The sequence below is a fragment of the Nomascus leucogenys genome, chromosome 3 (assembly GCF_006542625.1).
Source record: "Nomascus leucogenys isolate Asia chromosome 3, Asia_NLE_v1, whole genome shotgun sequence".
NCBI classification, from domain to species: domain Eukaryota; kingdom Metazoa; phylum Chordata; class Mammalia; order Primates; family Hylobatidae; genus Nomascus; species Nomascus leucogenys.
The window spans coordinates 124,407,994-124,430,468 of NC_044383.1; the positions used below are offsets into that span (position 1 = coordinate 124,407,994).

At 42.1% G+C, this 22,475-nt stretch overlaps 1 protein-coding gene across 1 annotated transcript in view; it reads left to right on the top strand.

Moving 5' to 3' along the window:
- Positions 1–22,475, top strand: part of ARFGEF3 (ARFGEF family member 3) — a 190,028-nt gene that overhangs the window by 134,747 nt on the left and 32,806 nt on the right. The window contains exons 19-25 of the mRNA XM_003255785.4: positions 1,619–1,939; positions 3,874–4,007; positions 6,595–6,740; positions 8,387–8,566; positions 17,046–17,190; positions 18,541–18,663; positions 21,209–21,312. Coding sequence (XP_003255833.2) covers positions 1,619–1,939; positions 3,874–4,007; positions 6,595–6,740; positions 8,387–8,566; positions 17,046–17,190; positions 18,541–18,663; positions 21,209–21,312 — 1,153 coding nt within the window. The remainder of the gene's footprint in view (positions 1–1,618; positions 1,940–3,873; positions 4,008–6,594; positions 6,741–8,386; positions 8,567–17,045; positions 17,191–18,540; positions 18,664–21,208; positions 21,313–22,475) is intronic.

The following is a 22,475-nucleotide window of genomic DNA, read 5'->3' on the forward strand; positions in this document are numbered from 1 at the left end:
CAAATGAGATGTGAAAAGAGAAGAGGGAATAAGGGCCCAACTAAATGTATGTTTTAAAGAACAGGGGACAGAACTGGGTCTGAGGAATTGTGACTTTTCTATTGACATTTTTATGAGAGAAGGGAGGAAGAAAAACCAATTAAATAATTGATAGAGATGACTATGTAAGTTAATACTGTGCAAGTTTAAAACTGGTCATGTCTCCACAATATTACATTGCTATATGTTTATCAATGTCCTCTTTACTTAAAGAAGGATTTCAGATCGTTTATTTGGATGCATAAAATACAAGATACCTACTTTTAATTTAGCTAGACCGAAACAAAACAAAACAATAGTACACCTCTGCCAAAGACAGGCCAAAAATTTGTCTCTAAGCATTGTAGCATCAAAGTGAAAAGAAACTCCCGGTGAGTTATATAGTGCACAGTGCCTGTAAGATGAAAACCAGCAATAACTCCAGAGTCCAAGTCCTCTTACAACTAAGACTGAAAGCACGTCTCCCCAAGCATGGCATCAGGGCAGACCCAGTACCGTGGAAGGAGCACTGCCCATGGAACAGGGCAGGGGCTGGCCACACTGTTCCTTCTCCTCTGAAGCACACACCTCACACTCACTCCAAACCCAGGTCTAGGCAGAGCAGGCATGGGGCAAGAGTGGCCAGGGCAATGGCCGATGGCCCAGGGCACCAGCCAGAACTGGGTTCAGTTTCATGTCTTCAAAGCAAATATAGCCATGAGTGTTTGTTGAGCAAAATGGTTCTATTATGAAGGCTGCTGACCTGCTGCTCTTTATTGCTCTAACAAGAAAAAAAAAGAAAAAAGAAAATAAAAAGGCTCTCCTGGTACACAAGCAGCGGGTAAGGGATTGAAAAATTCCTTGATTCTAGAACATCAGAATGGATTATCCATGATGCTCTTTACCAGTAAACAGACTTACTCCGAGATGAGGGACCTTGTGAACCATCTTCGTCCCAGGTTCTATTGGGAACAAACCATTTAGAAGTCGGCAGTTGTAGCACATGTGGTGACTGTTCTCTGTGTTTGCCATAATTCAGTGACTGCCCTCCCACCCGGCCGCCACCCACCCCACCCAGACTTGAGTTATGTGGTGCCGCCGGTACCAGGCAGGACGTGGCTGGGCAGAACTCACTGTGGCTGGTTGGCCTCTCCGTCATAGGTATGGCCATTCTGGGATCCCGTCGTAAGGAAACGCTTCCCAACTCCTAATCAGAGCACTATATGGAGGGAAAGAGGGTGCCTGGGGAAAAATGGCTCAAACAGCAGGAGGGCAGATAAGCCAGTAAGCTGGATGAGGCAGGGGGACTGGACGAACCGGGCTTCATTGCCCGTCTTTCTCCCAGCCTGGGGTGAGAGAGAGAGAACCCAAATAATCCTTTACCCATTTCAAGGCTGTCTGGTCCAACTCAAATACTACTACTAATAATGCTGTGTGACATGAGAACACAGGAGGGAAGGACTGACTGTCATCACAGGAAAGAGGAAAGCTGGGGAGCTTGCAGAGCTGGCTGCGTTTCCTTTGTCTGGCATTGTGGGGTTGATGGAGCTGCCGGGGTGAGCTGCAGCGCCTCACAGCTGCTTGTCTGTGCTCTTTCTAGGGTGTGTGAATACGTGGGCACCCTGGAGCACAACCACTTCAGCGATGGCGCCTCGCAGCCCCCTCTGACCATCAGCCAGCCCCAGAAGGCCACTGTGAGCGCTGGCCTCCTTGGGGACCCCGAGTGTCAGGGCTCGCCCCCCGAGCAGAGCCCGGAGCAGGGGCGCTCCCTGAGCACGGCCCCCGTCGTCCAGCCCTTGTCCATCCAGGACCTCGTCCGGGAAGGCAGCCGGGGCCGGGCCTCCGACTTCCGCGGCGGGAGCCTCATGAGCGGGAGCAGCGCGGCCAAGGTGGTGCTCACCCTCTCCACGCAGGCCGACAGGTGCGCGGCGCCGGCCTCCTACGCCCCGGGAGCCTGCTTACCAGGCGACACCCACATCCATCTGGTCTCAGTGATGCCAGGGACGACCCATTTGTTAGCCAATCACTTAAATCTCTTCCATCTTTTTCAAGCTTTGTTCTCTCTACCATTACATCCATACTTGGAATGAAACGTTTTCTACTGACACTGAAGGGTCTGAGGTAGACCACCTGGGGTTAAAGCGCTGCACTTACTCTGGGATCTCAGGCAACCTCACCTCCCTGGGCCCTGCCTGGCTTCTCCATTGGTAAAATAGGGTCATTTTTTAAAAGTAACTCTGTCACCGGGTAGTTGTGAGGGTAAATTAATTAGTAACTTGATGCACCTGGAGCGGAGCTTGGAAAATGGTAAAAATCCACTATTCTTATGATTATGGCTGTTTTCAAAAATCCCACATGCATGTGTTACTTATTGATGCCCAACAACCATGCGAAGGTGAAGAGGGAAACTCACCAATCACCTCAACTGTTTGGTGGTACTTCCGGAGGTTGAAAGTGCTTTTGGTCACCAATCACACACAGCTCCACCTCACTTACCTCTTCAGCGTTTGGTCGCTGTGTCCCAGACCCCTGGCACGGGCACAGGGAGGACCATCAGGAAGGGGACAGGAGTGGGAGGAGCACTCCCTGGGCCGGGACTCAGATTGACCTGAGTTCCTGTCCTGGCTTTGCACTACCCAGCTGCCGGGTCGTGTCTGTAAACATAGCTGCACTGAGACTCAATTTCTCCATCTACTAACCCACTACCATAATTCCTTTTTGCTGCTTATCCAAGTTGGCTGTGAAAATGTTTTAGAATCTGGAAAGTAATATACAGGTGTCAGGTGGAATATAATATTCATCACTATTTTCTTACTAGGAAGGAGGGAGGAGAAATGGTCAATAGGACCCAGAAACCAAATGGTATCAAAATTGGAAGTTACAAAATAGCAAGAAAAATGTATTTGTTTTAATAATTTATAATCCACTAATTCCCATCTTAAAACTTGTGTGTCTCATTTTCCTCCTTCAAAAAGGACTCATGATTCCATTTCTATTAGAGACCCTCTCCCTGAAGCAGCTCATGGTGCCCCCACAGCACTGTTTGCCCTGCGGTGTCGCTAGGCTTGGAGGGCAGATAGCAGGGTGACCCAAGAGCCGTGGAAGGCTCACCTGGCACATTGCTCATTATGGCCTCATAAAACAGATATTTGATCTTTACCATTCTTCATTCCCATGACCTTCAAATCCTCCCCTAAATTCTGCTACTGTGCTCCCCGCCTTCCTAAATCCTTCTGCTGGCAAGGTCTGTGCCCAGGTGAGTGGAAAAGAAAAAGAACCTGTAAGACCCATCATATTAGGGGACATTCTTTCTTCCAAATAGATACTTGAGTTCCCATCACACCCAGGCCTTTGGGTGTGTATAAGGCCAGTCTGTGCCCCGGAGTGGGGCTTACAGGATCCACTCTTAGCTGTTTTTGTATCCTTTCCAGCATTATACTCATAAATTATAGACAAACAAAACCTTATTCATTAATTTACTGGGGTTTTTTGACATCATTTATGAAATTGAAGCTAATTCTGCAGATTCCATTCCCAATTACTCAGTTTCTGGGAACAACGCCTTGCCATCCTTCAGCTTCTTGCCAAGCATTTTATGAGTGCCTGCCATAGCTGAGCTAGACCATGAGGGCACAAAGATATTTTTAAATATATTCTTTGTGCCTTTGAATTAAAATCTCACAGTTAGAGCAGACTTGTACACAGTTAGAATAGATATAATAATACCATACACTTGGCTACAGTGTTTACACAGCATTTCTATTAATCACATCAACAAAATTACCATAATCATTCTGCCATAAAGACCTTGCTGAATTGTTTCCAAAGAACACATCTCTTTCTGTTTGCATCCAGGCTCTTTGAAGATGCTACAGATAAGTTGAACCTCATGGCCCTGGGAGGTTTTCTTTACCAGCTGAAGAAAGCATCACAGTCTCAGCTTTTCCATTCTGTTACGGATACAGTTGATTACTCTCTGGCAATGCCAGGTAATTCTTTCCCTGAAGAAACCATATGCCAGGAGGTTAGCAGGAAACAGCCCAGGACTCTATCACCAGCAGCGTGCCTGAAGATTTGACTCCACATTCCCTTTGCCTACACTCACACAAGCTAAGCCAAGTATAGATTTGTCTCCAGATTTTGAGGCAGCCTGTGTGAAGGGTGGTGTAACTTTTTGTAAATGGAAACGTTGCTGCTACCACATCTATAAGAATTCCCACTGGAGCTGGACTAGGTTGTTCTGCTAAGTTTTGTGCTTGTGGTAGAAATGGTGTGGTTCCTTAGGGTGCAGACGGCTTCCTTCACATGAAGGTGGAGCTTTTCTGCATATCACAAACCACACCACACACCTGTGTCCAGCCAACCGGACAGAGGTGGTTTGTGATATGCAGAAGCAACCACTGATTCCAAAAGGGGTGATGAAAAAGGAAACTGCATGCCACTCCTGCAAAACTGATCTCAGAGGCATATCCCATTAATGATGGGTCAGTATCCCTGTCGTCTCCAGTGAGGTGAAGAAATAAGGCCCTCTTGAAGGCCAATCTTGTGGAAGACAAAGTAGAGTTGTACTGAATTGTCCAAGGGTCCCAAAGGGTTGGCAGGTCGCTCACAGATGGAATTGTTCATCAACAGCACAAGTGGTTGTCCCGAAACAGTGAGCACCTTGTCCCAGATGAGTTCAGACAGAGATCGGGAGCCATGTGCTGGGGACGCACCTTTGTGATATGTTGGACTGCACAACCTCTGAGGTCCCTTCTATCCTTAGGAATCTGAAGTTCTAAGTGCAGTATATTTGATTTTTTCATCCTTGCTGCAGATTTAGATTTGAGAACCACAGTTGTTTCCCCACTAGTTTTTAATAGACTTTAAAACCTGAGCTATATAAAGCCAACCTTCCAGGCCCATCAGACTTTCAGAGAATCTGTGAGCCTAGGGGTAACCTTCAAAGTATTTCGCATTAGAGAAAACAGTAGACTCTGAGCTTACAAAGAACACAATGAGCAGGGGCCAGGAAGGGTCGGTAAATCTAGAAAGAGGGAGACTTGCTTCGGAATCAATCAGGTAGGAATATAAAATGCAGCCTCCAACACTTACCAGCCACAGCATCTCAGGCAAGTCATATCACCTTTCAGACATTCAATTTTCTACTCTATAAAATAGCAATAATTATATTTTCTTCTTAAAAGAAAATATAGGCCAGGTGTGGCGGCTCACGCCTATAATCCCAGCAATTTAGGAGGCCGAGGCGGGCAGATCACCTGAGTTCAGGAGTTCGAGACAAGCCTGACCAATATGGTGAAACCCTGTCTCTGCTAAAAATACAAAAAGCCGGGCGTCATGGTGTGTGCCTGTAGCTCCAGCTACTCGGGAGGCTAAGACAGGAGAATTGCTCGAACCCAGGAGGCAGAGGTTGCAGTGAGCCAAGATTGCACCACTGCACTCCAGCCCAGGCAACACAGTGAGACTCCCTCAAAAAAAAAAAATATAAAAATATAATTGCTTTAAAAATTAAAGTTATTAAAGACTTACAGAACCAAAACAGTGTCTGATGCAGGGTAAACATCCATGATTATTACAGGTTGAGTATCCCTAATCCAAAAATCCAAAATCTAAAATGCTCAAAATCCAAAACTTTTTAAGCACTGGCATGATGCCACAAGTGGAAAGTTCCACACCTGACCTCATGCGATGGGTCACATTCGAAATGCAGGCACACAACACAGTTTATTGAGGGTCCCCAAGGGGTACAAAAATTGCCTTCAGGCTGTGTGTAAAGGTATATATGAAACAGAAATGAATTTTGTGTTTAGACTTGGGTCCCATCCCCAGTAGGAAGTAGAGGAGAGGCAATAGGACATGAGCAAGGAGGGAGCGAGGAAGATGAAGGTGACAGTGGCAAAGAAGTATCCCAAGATCAGGGTAGGCAAGGATGGTACTAAAACAAGACAGAGCAGGCCAGACAGCATGTTACTGAGCAGCAGAGGGACCAGGCCTGCTTGGCAAAGGCTGCAGAGGTTTATTAAGGATTGGCAAAGTAGATGATGACAGTGAAAGGTGACAGTAACAAGAGTAATAATAATAGCTAAAAATGTTGGTCAGTTAGTATGTGCTGGGCCCATGCCGAGCACTTTATGTGTATTATCACGTTTAATCTTTAAAGCAATTTTAGGAGTGGGCAGTATTATCCCCAGGTTTACAGATGAGATCATTAAAGAGGAAAACCTTTGGCCCAATATAACACGACTACTAAATGGTGCCAGGATTTGAACCCAGACGGTCGGACTTCTCGGCTCTCCTACTGAACCGCCACCTCATTCCCTCTTATCATCAAGTCTTGATCATACCTGTCATGTCCCAGGTACCGGGGCTACAGTGGTGAGTGAGAGGACGATGCAGGTCTTGCTAAGAGAACCACCACATCCTTCTTGAATCCAAGGCTCCCTCCTCCTCCCTTGGTTAGCCAATATCGAGTTACCCTACTGGTGCTACCTAGATTTTCAACCTCTCTCTGCTTGAATAGGTCAGACTATGTCTGAGTTTGGGCTTTCTGGCATTTATGTTCTTGCCTTCCTGTAGGAGAAGTTAAATCCACTCAAGACCGAAAAAGCGCCCTCCACCTGTTCCGCCTGGGGGATGCCATGCTGAGGATTGTGCGGAGCAAAGCACGGCCCCTGCTCCACGTGATGCGCTGCTGGAGCCTTGTGGCCCCACACCTGGTGGAGGTGAGCACTGGGAAGGTGGGAAGAGGCTGGAACTGCTAAGTCAGTGACCAGCAGAGCCAGCATGGGGGCCTGCAGTCATGTATGGGGACAAAACACTGTGGCCATTGGGCAGTGGGAACCTGCCTATCACCTGGTCACAAACATCACTGTTTTCTGGTTATACCTCATGGCATCTAAAGAATCACCCCAAAGGGCAGTACTACCCTAGTCTCACTCTGACCCTCTTTCTTTGCAGTTTTACAACTCAGCTAGTTTTTCATTTTTTATGATCTGGTATCAACCTGAGCCTGGAACAGAAAGACTGTGGGTGGTTCCTGATAGCTTTATTTTTATACATAAATAGAGCAATGTCTTTGGTTCCTACCAGTCCCTGTTTTCTAATAGCTAAATATACTCAGGACAGTGTCCTTTCAGTCAGGGAACCCTATGTCTTGGTTTTCCCAACAAAATTAATACTAAGACCCTTTCACCCTCCAAAGGAAAGCAGTTCGTGTGATCAGTTTTATGGCAGCTCTACATCTAAGCATCTCAATATGTGAGGACTGGCCACTTCCAAGTTGATAGGGAAAACTGTTGCCCGGTTTTGCAGTGATAACTATTCTTAATAGCCCTTTTGCTTTTATCTGGTAGAGATAAATCATAAAATACTTCTTAGAACTTAAATTATTAACCTGAGAACATTGTAGTAAGCCAAATGGGTAGAAAATAGCAACGTAGTCATGGGGAAAAAGTCTATCAATTATCTTTTACTCTACAATAAGGCCTCCCCAACATCTAGTGGCTTAAAACAACAACCATTTATTTAGCTCTTGATTCCATGAGTCAGAAATTTGAGGTAGGCTTCTCTGGGTAGTTCTGGTGTTGGCCAGGCGTGGCAGATCTCACTGGCTTTAATTGTGTATCTATGGTAAGCTGGTGCAAAGTCTGGGGCCAGATGGTTCATGATGACCTTAACTGGGAAGGCTAGACAAACAGGTCTCTCTTTTCATGGTCTCTCATGTAGACTAGTCTCCAGCAGACCAGCCCTAGCTTGTTCACATGGCATTCTTAGGGTTCCAAAGAGCAACAACAGGGCAAACCCCAAATCACAAGTACTTTTTAATTCTGTTCTTACATGATGTTTGCTTGTGTTCCACTGGCCAAAGCAACTCACACGTCCAAGCCTAGGGCCAGTACAGGAAAGGATTACTCAAGAGCATGGATACCAGGAGGTTTGTAAACCAGTTAAAGCTACTGTGGCAATTTGTCCCTCACCTCACTGAGGGACAAATGACTCATCTGATCTTCCTACGTGTGGGGCACAGCTAAGATGAAACCATGAGCCATTCCTAGAATGGGTTCTGGTGTCTTTATAGTGAGCATGTTCTGTACCATTCAAGAAAACTGTCATGTTACAGAAAAAGAAATTACCAGAAACTTTTCTTTTTCTAGAAACATTAACATGAAATTGAGGTTGTGCCTGATAAGCTGGTTAAATTGTTAAAAATGCAATTTAGTATGCAGTTTGTTTAGACTTATCCCTTAGAATGTTTTAACAGAATTACTGCTTCTACCTCCTTGTAATGAGGTGGGGTAGGAAAGCCTTCAGAAACCATTCTCACTGTCTGCTGTCCTGATGGTGAGCCACTCTCTTGTGAATTTTGCAGGCTGCTTGCCATAAGGAAAGACATGTGTCTCAGAAGGCTGTTTCCTTCATCCATGACATACTGACAGAGGTCCTCACTGACTGGAATGAGCCACCTCATTTTCACTTCAATGAAGCACTCTTCCGACCTTTCGAGCGCATTATGCAGCTGGAGTTGTGTGATGAGGACGTCCAAGACCAGGTGAGTGTGACATGGTCATCAGCGTCATAGCTGGCTCTTACTGAGTACAGTGGCAGGCGCGGTTCTATGAGCTTCGCACACTCACTCTTTCCAATAATCCTATGTGGAATCTGTAACAGAGAAGTTAAGCAGGGCCGGGCGTGGTGGCTCACACCTGTAATCCCAGCACTTTGGGAGGCCAAGGCGGGCGGATCATGAGGTCAGGAGTTCAAGGCCAGCCTGACCAACATGGTGAAACCCCGTCTCTACTAAAAATACAAAAATTAGCCAGGTGTGGTGGTGCACGCCTGTAATCCCAGCTACTCAGGAGGCTGAAGCAGGAGAACTGCTTGAACCGGGGAGGCAGAGGTTGCAGTGAGCCCATATCATGCCACTGCACTCCAGCCTGAGTGACAGAGCGAGACTCCTTGAAAAAGAAAAAAAAAAACAAAAGTTAAGCAGTTTGACTAGATACATAATCAGTGATTGGTGGAGCTGGGATTTGAACCTAGGCAATCAAAAAAAAAAAAAACAGGAAAGTTAAGCAATTTGACTAAGGATACATAATCAGTGATTGGTGGAGCTGGGATTTGAACCTAGGCAATCTGCTGGCCTATCTCTTTCTACCTGGCCTATATTCCTAACTGCTGCCATACTGTCTACTGAAGGCAAGGTAAAGAAACTAACTGGAGACTTTGTATTTCACATGACGGTGGGCTAGAAATACAGGATCTCTTTCTCTGAAATCCACCAAAAATGTTGAATAGCGGTTTAAACATTTCTTTTAAATACCTTGACACACTGGCAAGAAAGTAAGAAAGCCCCAAAACTGAGTGCCAATGGGAAGCCAGAGAAGTAAGCAGAGCCCTTAGGCTGGTTTTACTGTGAGGGAATTTGCTCTCAAGTGGAGCAGAAGTTCTGGTCATCCCAGACGTGAGTACACAGAAACAGAAAACACATCTCAATGCAAACTTTACAAAGCTGGTGTTCACTCAGGCCAAGGTTGAATTAAAACAAACTTCCTGAGGATACTGTCAGCTTGTTTCTAACATTGGCTCTTAATGGAAAGTTTTTTAAAAAGAGCACTCCAGGATTTATTATTACAACCTAGCCCTTTTATGTGATCTGTATATGAAATTACACCACCTCAGGATCTGAGAAACTTTACACAGGCACCATACGGAAGCAACAAAACTCCCGCTAGAGAAACTCATGTCAACTCAGACCACAAAAGAATCCCACAAATAAAGGTTCAAGGTACGTGAGCTCTCAGTATTTTTAAAAAATTCACAAAACACACAAGAAAGCAAGGCAATGGAGAGAACTGATAAAACAACAGATGGTACAACTAGACCTATAAAGAATTGGATTGAAATATTGGTATCTTCCATGCAAAATATTAAATCACAAAGCCTAGTAAGTTTAAGGAAATAAAGGATTGAGATTATAAGTTAACAGCTAAAGACTAGATTGTTAACACTTAAGTTAACACCTAGTTAACAGCTATAGTTAGCTCCTAGACAGTTAACACCTAGAAGTTAACACCTAAAGGTTAGATCATTAACATCTAAGATAAGTTAACCTAGATAGGTTAACACCTAAGACTTTATACCAATAAGAGTGAACTAGGTAATTCAGATCAACTTTCTCACGGGCAACAACTAAAAAAAGTTGGATAAAAAAAAATTTTCATCACTCGAAGACACTGACATGCTATAGAGCAGTGAAGAACTACAAGGCCAAGATCTGGGAGAAAAAGAATACCCAGAGTAGTCTTCCTGGTATTTGAGGCTGTTTTTCCTAAAAATAGAATCCACTAATTTAAAAAAAGGAAGATATTGGGTTGGTGTAAAAGTAATTGCGGTTTTTGAAAACCGCAATTACTTTTGCACCAACATAATAAAAGAGAAGCTCAGTAAAATTGCAGTCTGGGACCTCCCAAGTCTGATAACTTCCTGGCATCTTGAGTCAGGATCTTGAAGCGAAGGGACATCTTAGAAAGAAAGGCGAACCTTAAATAGATTAGTCATAAGAGAAAATAAACCCAACTTCAAATAATCCCAATCCCTGACATGAGATTAAGGTAATCTGAGGTTTCTAGTGACTTTCTGACAGAAGATCACATCATTCTATTAATAATCTTCAAGTTATTTCTTGATTTGCATATGCAATGTTTGCATTCAATAAAAAATAACCAGGCTAATTAGGAAATAACATGTCATTGAAAACAAAAGTTTAAAAAACAAACAATAAACACACACAGGAACCCAGATATCAGAGTCATCAGAGACATATTTTAAAATAACAATGCTTAAATATGTTTAGGAAGATTAAGGACAGGAGCAGCTTTGGCTATGGTGACATGAAGAAGTTAGGTTAACCTTCCCTGCAAAAATCAAGCATAAAACAGGACAGGACAGAATTGTCCAAAGCAACCATCTGAGGGGTCTGGAAATTGACCAAAAGCAGACAACAAATTGAGTAGCATTTATTCTTAAAAACAGTGTTTGCTAGAACTTTGGTTAAGAATAGTGGGAGTCTGACTTTCTTGCCAAAGACTGAAGCCATCCCCTTTACTCCCAAGCTCTATTGGCAAGAATAGTAGTTTGACCAGCGTGAGGCGGACTGAGACAGTCATCAGCTTTTCTACTATCAGGGACAGACTTGGTATGGAGAAGAGTGGGGAGAAGACCATTGGCTTGTCAATTAAAAGTGGTGAATTCATGGAGAAATGAACAGGGGAATCCTGCAACCTTGCTGGCCTAAGGTTTGCAGTGAGTAGTGTATTAGCAAGAAATCTAAGATCCTGGATATCAGAGATTCATAGAGGGACCAAATAGTCTGTTCACACATCCCTGGATGACTAAAACATGGGCATGTACAGGGGAGACTGTAAATATATCATCAGAAAATAAAAGAAAAGGGAGATAAAAACTGGCTGAACTTTGAGTATTCTGACCAACCTTCTCACACAGATTGATTGCCAGAGGGTAGGAACCTTAAAGACTCAAGGTGTTTGAGCACAGTTTCCACCCACATGATCAGCTGACTACTAAGCTATGCAGACATGGGGATGAACACTAGGGAGTCAGGCTAAAAAATAAAAATGAAGAACAAAAACTGAGCAGACACATGAGCGCCATGGGAAGAGACAGATTCCACAGACTTAGTCTGTGGAATTCCAAGCACCTTAGTCTGGGGGAAAAGAAACCCTCAAAAATAAATTAGAATCCAGCACTGCTATAATAAATTATCTAAAATGTCTAATTCTCAAAAATATGAGCGATACAAAGAAACAGGAAACAGTGAAGCATAGAGGGAAAAATAGTGAATAGAAACTGACTTAGAGTGAGCCCACATGTATTTGGGAGCCAGAGCCTTCAAAGTAGCTATTAAATATGTTCGAAAAAATTAAGGGAAAATATGACAATGACTCAAAAATAGGGACTCTAAATATTAACACTAATAATCTTCAAATTATTTCTTGATTTGCAGGTGCAATGTTTGCATTCAATAAAAAATGGGAACTATAAAAATGTAAATTTTAGAGTTGAAAGGGGCAATAACTGAAATTAAAAATTAGCTATACGGGCTTACCAGAAAGAGATGGCAAAAGAAACATCAGTGAACATGGAAATAGATTAATAGAGATTATCTATTCTGAAGATCAGACAAAACTAAGTTTGACCAAAAATAAACAAAGCCTCAGAGATTTGTAGAACAATGTCAAGCATACCAACATACCTGTAATGAGAGTCCCGGGTAGAAAAGAGAAAGACAAACAGATGGGAAAATATATTTAAAGAAATAGTGGAACCACAATTGGGATCAACAGAAAGATATCTACAATAGACACGTTGTAGTCAAAATGCTCGACGACGATGACAAAACCTTAAAAGCTGCAAGAGAAAGACTATATTACTACAGCGGAACTAATGCTAGGATTAACTAATGCTTTCTTCAGAAAAAATGAAGGCTAGAAGACAATGTAACGACATATTTAAAGTGCTGAAGGAAAAACTGTCAGTGAATAATCCTAGAGAAATTACTCTTCAAAAATGAAGATGACATAAAAACATGCTCAGATAAACACAAGTTTGGAGAATGTCTTGCCAGTAGACCTGTTCTACAAGAAATACTAAATTCCTTTAAGCTGAAAGAAATAACACAAACTGGTAAATCTATTGCATAAGAAGAAATGGTACATAAGTGGGAAAATATAAAACGGTGTGTAAATTTTTCTCTTTCTCCTAATTTATTTCAAAAACCTAACGTTTAAAGCAATAAATCCAACACTGTATTGTTGGATGTATTAAACATGAAGATGTAATATAAATAACATTAGCAGAAAGGAGGGATGGGAAATGGAGCTATATAGAAGCCAAGTTGCTGTATTTTGCCAGAATTAGCTCAGTATTAACTTGAGGTACAAATGTGATCAATTGAAGATTCATATTATAATCCCTAGGGCAGCAACCGAGAGAATAAGACAAAAAGATTAAAAAATAAACATGAATGAAAGTGATCACAAAAAAATGTGTTTAACATAAAAGAAGGTAGTAAAAGAGGAACAGAGGAACAAAAAGGATGTGATACGTAAATATGCAGAAAACAAATAGCAAATGACAGATGTAAATAGAACCATGTCAATAATGGCATTAAATATGCACTAATGAAAGGATGGTCAGCATCATTAGTCATTAGGAATATGTAAATCAAAACCACGTGAGATACTATTTCACATCTACTAGGATAAAAAAGATAGATAATAGTGGCCAGGCACAGTGGCTCACTCCTGTAACCCCAGCACTTTGGGAGGCCGTGGCGGGCAGATCACAAGGTCAAGAGATCGAGACCATCCTGGCTAACATGGTGAAACCCCATCTCTACTAAAAATACAAAAATTAGCTGGGTGTGGTGGCGCACACTGTAGTCCCAGCTACTCGGGAAGCTGAGGTGGGAGAATCACTTGAACCCGGGACTAGACCTGTAGTCCCAGCTACTCGGGAAGCTGAGGTAGGAGAATCACTTGAACCTGGGAGGCGGAGGTTGCAGTGAGCCAAGATCGCACCACTGCACTCCAGCCTGGTGACAGAGTGAGACTCCGCCTCAAAAAGAAAGAAAAAAAAAAAAAAGAGATAATAGCAAGTGTTGGTGAGGGAGGAGGTGGAGACATTGGAACTTTCATACCCTACTGGTGAGAGGGTAAAATGTGTGGCTGCTTTGCAGTCTGACAGTTCCTCAAGGGGTATATACCCAAGAGAAATGAAAACATCTGTACAAATCCCGTATACAAATGTTCATAGTAACATTATTCATAATAGCCAGAAAGTTAGAAACAACACAAATTCCAACAATCCAATGAATAGATACATTAAATTAGGTTATATCCACACAATGAAATATTATTCTGCAATAAAAATGAAGTACTGATATATGTACAACATGGGTGAATCTTGAAGACATACATTAAATGAGAAAAGCCAGTCACCAAAGACCATATGTTATATGACTACATTTATATGAAATGTCAGAATAGGAAAATCTATAGTGACAAAAAATACATTAGTGGTTGCGTCAGGCTGAGGGTGGCGTGGTGGAGTAGGCAATGACTGTAAATGGGTACTGAGTTTTTTGAGGGGGTAAGTAAAATTGTTTTTAAATTAGACTGGTGATGTTTGCACATTAAAGGCCTATAACCTCATAAACTTATCATTAGTCTTTGAAGGAAAAATATGTAAAAGAAAAATATATGTATACATAATGTAAGAATTTGTCTCTAAAGCAGGGCTTAAAATTCTTTGGAAAAGGTTGACAAGGTATATCACGTGAATTCAGATTCATCTCAAAGAATTATGCTTACATAGGAAAAAGGAAACTTGCTTTGGTCTCAAGTAGAAAAATATATTGCTTTGAGTTTTATATAGATTTAGACTTTTAAAATGTTAGAATTGATTCTTACTAAAAGTGATTTGTAAAATTACACCTTTGTTTTGATCACCGGTGATTACAGTGTTATTCTCATACCTTTGTGTATTGAACTATTTCCAGAACCAAGTTTGTGTAGATCCTGAACAGTAATATGAGAATGTGATTGGTATTTGTCACCTTTATTTTAAAACTAGTATCTGAACACTTAAAAGCTGTCAATGTGGATTGGTTAGACCAATAACCTCTGCATGATCCTTACAATTAAATTTTGCAACTAGTGGTATTGTTCTTTCAAACAGGTGACATGTTTTCCATGACTGCTATGGGGGGGGGGCAATAATTTAATCAGTTCTTGTTTAACAAATTGAATAAAGCAAAGTTTCATAAATTAAAAAAAAAAATTCCCACAATAACCCAAGCCCCGTTGGTTTCACTGGTGAATCTATAAACTAAGGATGAAATAATATCAACCCTACTCAAGCTCTACCAGAAAATAAAGCAGGAAGGAACACCTCTAAACCCATTTTATGAGGCCTGTGTTTCTGTGATACCAAAGTCACAAGAAGGAAAACTATAGACCAACATTCTTTATGAAATTAGACAAAAAAATTCCTTTAAAAATTATTGGCCAGGCACGGTGGCTTACACCTGTAATCCCAGCATTTTGGAAGGCCACAGCAGAAGGTTTGCTTGAGTCTAGGAGTTCGAGACCATGCCAGGCAACACAGTGAGACCCCCATCTCTACGAAAATATATATATATATACATATAGCTGGATGTGGTGATACATGCCTATAGTCCCAGCTGCTTAGGAGGCTGAGATGGGAAGATTCCTTGAACCCAGTAAGTTGAGACTGCAGTGAGCCATGATCACATGCCACTACATTCCAGCCTGGGCAACAGAGTGAGACCCTGTCTCAAAAAAAAAAAAAAAAAAAAAAAAAAAAAAAAAAAAACTAGCAAAATAAATCCAGTAACATATAAAGAAGATTAAACATTGTGGCATATGGAATTTATCCCAGCAATGTAAGATTGGTTTAACAGCTCAAAATCAATTAACAATTAGTAGAATAAAAGATTAAAACCACACGATTATCTTAATAGATATAAACAAAACATTTAACAAAATCCATCACCCATTTTTGACAAAACCTTTTAAGAAAAGAGGAATTAGAGGGATTTTCTCCATGAGATAAGGGGCATCTTTGAGAATCCTACATCTAACATCACACTTAATGATGAAAGAGTGTTTTTCTCTTGTAATCAGTAATAAGACAAGGATTTCTGTCTTCTCTATTTCTGCTCAACATTAACTTTCACTCACTGTATAAAGAAATTAAAGACATCAAGGTCTGAAACGAAAAGTAAAGCTGTTTTAGTTCACGGACAACATGGGGTTGTATATAGAACATTATATGGGATTTGCAAAAAAATTCTAGTCGAGCAAGGTCACTGCATACAAGGTCAACATACTAAAATCAATTGAATTTATATATATGAGAAATAAATTATCCAAAGATAAATAAGAACAATTCCATTCACAACATCAAATATGATAAAATATTTATGAATAAATTTAGCAAAAGAAGCTCAAGACCTGTACACAAAAGCTACAAAACATTGCTGAGAGAAATTAAAGAAGATTCAAATAAATATGAGATATACCATATTCATGGATTGAAAGACTCAATATTTTTAAAACAGCAAATTTCCCCAAATTGATGTATAGATTCAGTGTAATTCCCATTAAAATCCCAGCAGACCTTTTTGAAGAGATTGTCAAAGTGATTCTCAAATTTACATGAAACTGCAAAGAACAGAATAGAGAAAACAAACTTGAAAAAGAAGAACAAATTTTGAAAATTTACACTACCTGATTTCAAAATTTCAGTAATAAACACAGTGTGGTATTGGTTTGAAGGCAGACCTACAGTTCAGTGGAACTGAAGAATGTAGAAATAAATTATCCTGTTTATAATCAATTGATTTTTGATGAAGATACCATTGCAATTCAATCATGGGAGGGGATATTTTCAGCAAATTGTGCTTGAATATATGTGATAAAAATAAACTTACACCTTTACCTCTCACCATGTTAAAAAAAAGTTCAAAATGGGTCATGATGTGATCCAGTAAAAGAACAATGGATGAATTGGACTTCACCAAAATTAAGAACTTTTAATCTTGAAAAGACACCATTAAAAAACAAAACTTTTAAAAAGTCCAAAGCTATGGAAAAATATTTGCAAATTATATCTTGGGAATATATAAGGAACTCTAAAAACAAAATAAAAGACAAGAAGACATGGACCCAGTTTTTAAAAACAACAAACTATTTGGCTAATAAGATGTGAAAAGTTGCTTAGCAGCATTAGTCATTAGTGAAATGCAAATTAATACAATACGGCTGATTATTCAGAAGATTTTTGAGTGAGTTTGTCTATTCTGGTTTTTCCTTTTCACTAAAATTAACTCCAAAATAAGGGACAGAGAAATACATCGCCCTTCCCAGAAATTCTGCTCCTTTTAAGGAGAGGACTTTAAGTGTCACTTGCTTTGCCTCTGCCAGGTTGTCACATCCATTGGTGAGCTGGTTGAAGTGTGTTCCACACAGATCCAGTCCGGGTGGAGACCCTTGTTCAGTGCCCTGGAAACAGTGCACGGCGGGAACAAGTCGGAGGTGAAGGAGTACCTGGTTGGTGACTACTCCATGGGTAAGAATGTTTGGATGATTCTTGCTATTCAGCATTAATTCTCTGTGCCAAGTTTCATGCTATTAAAAAAAAAAATTGAACAATAGGGAAGACAGATTGTCAGCCATGTTTTATCAGCAGGAAAGAATGTGGTGTAGCAGGAACATGAGTTCTGAGTTCTGCCAGCAGGCTGAGAGCCCTGAGCATTGTCAAGCCCTGTTCTTGCTGACAATTGGACAATAAAGCTGAGAGACTTCTGTTGTTTCACTTACACATTGCTGTGTTGAGTTCATGTCTAAAGCCAAAAAGAAAAATGTTATCCATTTGCTAGTAAGAAGCAGAAAAGTACCATAACACAGAGTAACCAGAATTAGGGAGATTCGGTCTGCTGGAAATGGATGGGTACCCATAAAGCATGCCCAGGGCCCAGGGGTATTGTCTCAGAGGTTCCCAAGACCACCCCTAAACTCAGAAACCCACCGGAAAGACTCATGGGACCCAGCATGTAGTTATGTTGAGATTTATTACACAGTGCATGACTAAGTTTTAGCAATGTAGGAAGGACACAACAGGTTATGAAAAGGAACAACACAGACAGAGTCTGGAAGAATCAGTGCACCAGCTTCCCTGTGCTCTCGCCCTCCCAGGAGGGATCACACAGAACACATTCTTCCCCCAGCAGTGAAAACACAGCAACATGTTTGCAATGTTTCTGCCCATGGAAGCCCATTAGAGATCTAGCTGGCAACTGGCCACTTACGTACACTTTGCCTAGCACATTACCAAAATCCCAGACTCCCAACAGGAAAGCAGGTGTTCAGCATAAACCATATGGTTTGCGTGAACAGTCTAGGCATGGTGAACTACTCTTATCAGTTAACTGTGGCCTGGGAGTACTCTGAGAGCTGAGTTCCCAGACACCCGCCAAAGGCCAATTTTGCAAGCAAGCTTTCTAAAAGGAAAGTGATCTCAGGCTTTCTGTGCTCTTTTTCTGCGTAGATATAAAGAAACTCATATATACCACCACAGGTCTATCTAAACCTGCCCTGCCGTGCCCTGTAGATAATCTACAAATACCTGCGCAGGAGCATTCCAGAGGCCACATGGTTCCCTGCTCTCTAGACCAGCACATTGCCTCAGCTCTGCACTCGGCCAGCTCAGTCCTCATCTCTCTGCCAAGCTGCTCCCCTGCCGGCAAAGCTGAGCACCACGCAGGAGCCAAGCCAATGGTCCAATAAAAAACCCAGGCGTCTCCCCAGTAGATCTTTCTCAAGATCTGTCTCAGTGGAAGGTGCTGGGAATATGGGCAACCCTGGCAAACCCGAGGGCAGAAACTTACTTTCTTACAATTCTATAATCTTCCTCTCTTAGGAAAAGGCCAAGCTCCAGTGTTTGATGTATTTGAAGCTTTTCTCAATACCGACAACATCCAGGTCTTTGCTAATGCAGCCACTAGCTACATCATGTGCCTTATGAAGTTCGTCAAAGGACTGGGTAAGCAGAACCCTCCTCTCATGCCTTGTAACTGCTGAGGACCCTCTCCAGGGTGGCTCTGTGGCTGGAGACAGGGCCCACTGACTGCCTGGAACAAGCACGCATCCTGGGGTCCAAGCAGATGGTGGTGTTGTGTACTCAGAAGCAAAAACTTACTGTGAAAGAAGCTTGAATTTTGTCTAAGGTTGATACTTTTCATTGTATTCATGGAATATCTTATAGCATATTTTTAATCTATTTATTTATTATTTTATACTAACTTTATTGTCAAAGAATAATATCAACCTTATATTTTCCCTTTGTAAAAGGTTCTCAGGCTCCAGGTCTAATCATACTCTATGGAAACTCTCAAAATTTTAAGTTTCTTCTAAACCTTTTGGTTTAACTAAGTGTCCTTCCCTTTCATTTCACCCCACATAAACCTGTGCTATATAAAAATCTCCTATCGCATGTCATGTTGTATAGTGAGAATCTATTTTGTTAAGGTGTTTCTAAATTAAGTATAAAATCACCTGGGTAGTTTCTGAAATGCACAAGGCTTTTGAGAAGGGGGACTTCTATACTTCGAAAATGCATTTTATAATTAATAAAGCCTGGGGTAGGAGGAATTCTTAACTTTTGCTAAAAAGTTGGGAAATCAAACTCCAGCTGCTAATCATATGACACTGAGAATAGGTTTCTGCATAAGGGCAATTATTTAATATAATATTGACTAAGGTTGGAAATCTTAGAACATTCCTGCAATTATGGAGGCTGAGAAGTCCCACGATAGACCATCTGCAAGCTGGAAAACCAAGGAAGCTGATAACATGGCTCAGTTCAAGTTCAAAGGCCCCAAAACGAGGGACACTGATGGTGTAACTCTTAATCCAAAGCAAGAGGCCCGAGAACCTGTAGTTCTAAGACAAGAGGAGAAGGATATCCCAGCTCCAGAGACAGAGACACAGAGAATTCTCCTTTGCTCTGCCTTTTTTTCTCCCTGGGCCTTGGCTGATTAGAGGGTGTTTGCCTGCATTGGGTGAGGGTGGAGCTCCCTTACTCAGTCTGATTCAAATGCCAGCCTCTTCCAGAACCAACCTCACAGACACACCCAGAAATCATGCTCTATCAGTGATCTGGGTCTCCCCTAATCCAGTCAAGTTGACATCTAAAATAAACCATCACATAGAGGACATTGAAGACAGCCTCTGTTTTCTTCTGTGAATTATAAAGTGGAATTATTTGTGTGGGGCCTGGGATCAGTGGAAAAGGCAGAGCCCCTTGTATAGTCATGGTGCCTGTGTCCTGCCTGGCTCCAGGGAGTCCCATTCACATAGACTTGGATGCGTTCAAATACACAGTGGCCACAGTCTAAACTTTGGGACGCCTGCTGTAATCATGGATAGGAAATGAATTTATTGTTAATTCCCACCTGCTTATTTCAACATGAATTTGACCTGGTCTGTGTTTTTATATTAAAAGATGTGTTCATCTAAACCAGGATTTGGCAAGCTATGGCCCACAGTTTTTATAAATACAGTTTTATTAAAACATAGCCATGTTCATTTGTCAATGGCTGCTTCCATACTACCAGGCAGAGTTGAGTGGTTGCAATAAAGACAGTATGACCTGCAAAGCCTAAAGTATTTACTCTCTGGCCCTTTGCCAAAAATATTTGCTAACCCTTGATCGAAAACATAAGAAATGTTTTTTGGTTTTTTTAAGGAGAAACATGCCTCTTTGCTTCTGAATTTTAACTAATGCCTAGTAATTAGGTCTGTTTACTCACATGGGAGGGTTCTAGCTCTTACAATTGTAGACAATTAGTAACAATTACAGTACATGAAATGATTTGATTAAATGCATAGAAATAGATTCAAGAAGAAAAATTATAATAATTCAGTTACCATTCTTATAGAAAAACCTAGATACCGCTCCACAGACATGTTAAATCTCTAGATATGTACAAAAAATAGAAAAATCATTTAAATGCAATTAAGTAGTCTCTGTCCCTAAACCCCAGATGTTTAGACTCTTCCCAGAGACCTCATTTATCATCAGCATTTAGTGCCACGCACTGGCAGGGAAAGAAATCCTTTTCCAAATGGAGAGAAGGAAGCGCTTCATTCCAGCCCAATCCAGGCCTTGTCTCTGGGATTGTCCTCTGTCATCAAAAGTCACTCCATCCAACAGCAGGTCCCAGAAATGTCATTTACCATGTGCCCATGTACAAAGGAACACTGTCCAGCCACTGAAAGTACTGTGGTAGAAGAGAGAGGAAATGTTGATTATTTAGTGGAAGGGTGAGCTACTAACCATATTATCTCAACAAAATGATAGGAAAGGTATGGTCCCAAATGTATTTAACATGTGCACATGCAGCCAGGAGAATGGCTGAAAGGATTTTCCTCAGGGTTGTGCAATTTGGAGTCATTTTTCTCCTTTTCTCCCACTCTCGTTTAATAGATATCTGGTGCACTAGTGCTATGTGAGTAAACAGGTCTCCTGTTAGAAGGGGGCCCGCAAGGGTAACACTGTTGGTCTCTGTCTCCCATGCTGCCCCTAGGGGAGGTGGACTGTAAAGAGATTGGAGACTGTGCCCCGGCACCCGGAGCCCCGTCCACAGACCTGTGCCTCCCAGCCCTGGATTACCTCAGGCGCTGCTCTCAGGTAGGGGAATGGTCCAGCTGGGACCTGGAAACCTGCCTCGGAATATGCTCCAAAAACACGCATAGGGGGTCTTTTGCTGAAGCCCGAGAGAGACACTTTGCCGTCTGAGGAGATTGGGGCGCAGATGTGGAGTATACATTTTTGTCCCTCCTTTTTCCATGAAGGAAAGAAAATAATGAAGACATACTAGAACACACAATTGGATGCTGAGGTCTCTGAAACTTTTCCCTCATGCTCAGATGCCTGAACTACTGGAATCCCTATATTTGCATGAGGTTTTAGGGGAAGGGGTCACGAGGTCATGGGAAGTCTTCCTGAGGGCACCAAAAAGTGGAGGACAGGGGTGCAAGCAGTGAAGGGGGACATTAATAAAAGAAAGACATGCTCAGTCAAGATCATCTAGCAGAGATGGGCGGATTACCTGAGGTCAGGAGTTCAAGACCAGCTTGGACAACATGGTAAAATCCCGTCTCTACTAAAAATACAAAAACTAGCTAGGCATGGTGGCATGCGCCTGTAATCTCAGCTACTGGGGAGGCTGAGGCAGGAGAATTGCTTCAACCCAGGAGGTGGAGGTTGCAGTGAACTCAGATCATGCCATTGCACTCCGGCCTGGGTGACAGAGCAAGACTCTGTCTCAAAAAAATTTTTTTTAAATCTAGTAAAGAGAATAAAACAGCATTTGTCAAAGTGAGCAGTGACCATCATTGTGTCCATCCTCTGCCTGACACCATGCCCCCTCCCTGAGGCCGTTTCTCTCTAAGCTTCAGTGACACCCTCTCTCAACACTTTCTCACGTGTCTTCTCAGGTGGTGTCCCTGGGCCTCTTTGGGGATCTACGTACAACCTCTTCCTGGGTGATAGCATTGAGCCCATGGCTTTAAAAGGGACATGCAGCCCTGGCTTCTCCATCCAGCTGCCTCCCCCAGGCCCCGTATGACGCGACCCCTGCCCGGCTCCCTTTCCACCCTCACATCCTTCCCTCTTACTCACAGTGCAATAGCCACGCTGAGCTTCTGCCCTCCCGGAAATACAACTGCTCACTGCTATGCAGGGCCATCTCTACTTCCTCTGCTGGGACTCTCTCCCCAGATTCTAGGTGCCACTCTTTATCTCCCAGATCTCATCTGAAACGTTACCTCCTCAGAGCACAGGGCTAAAGG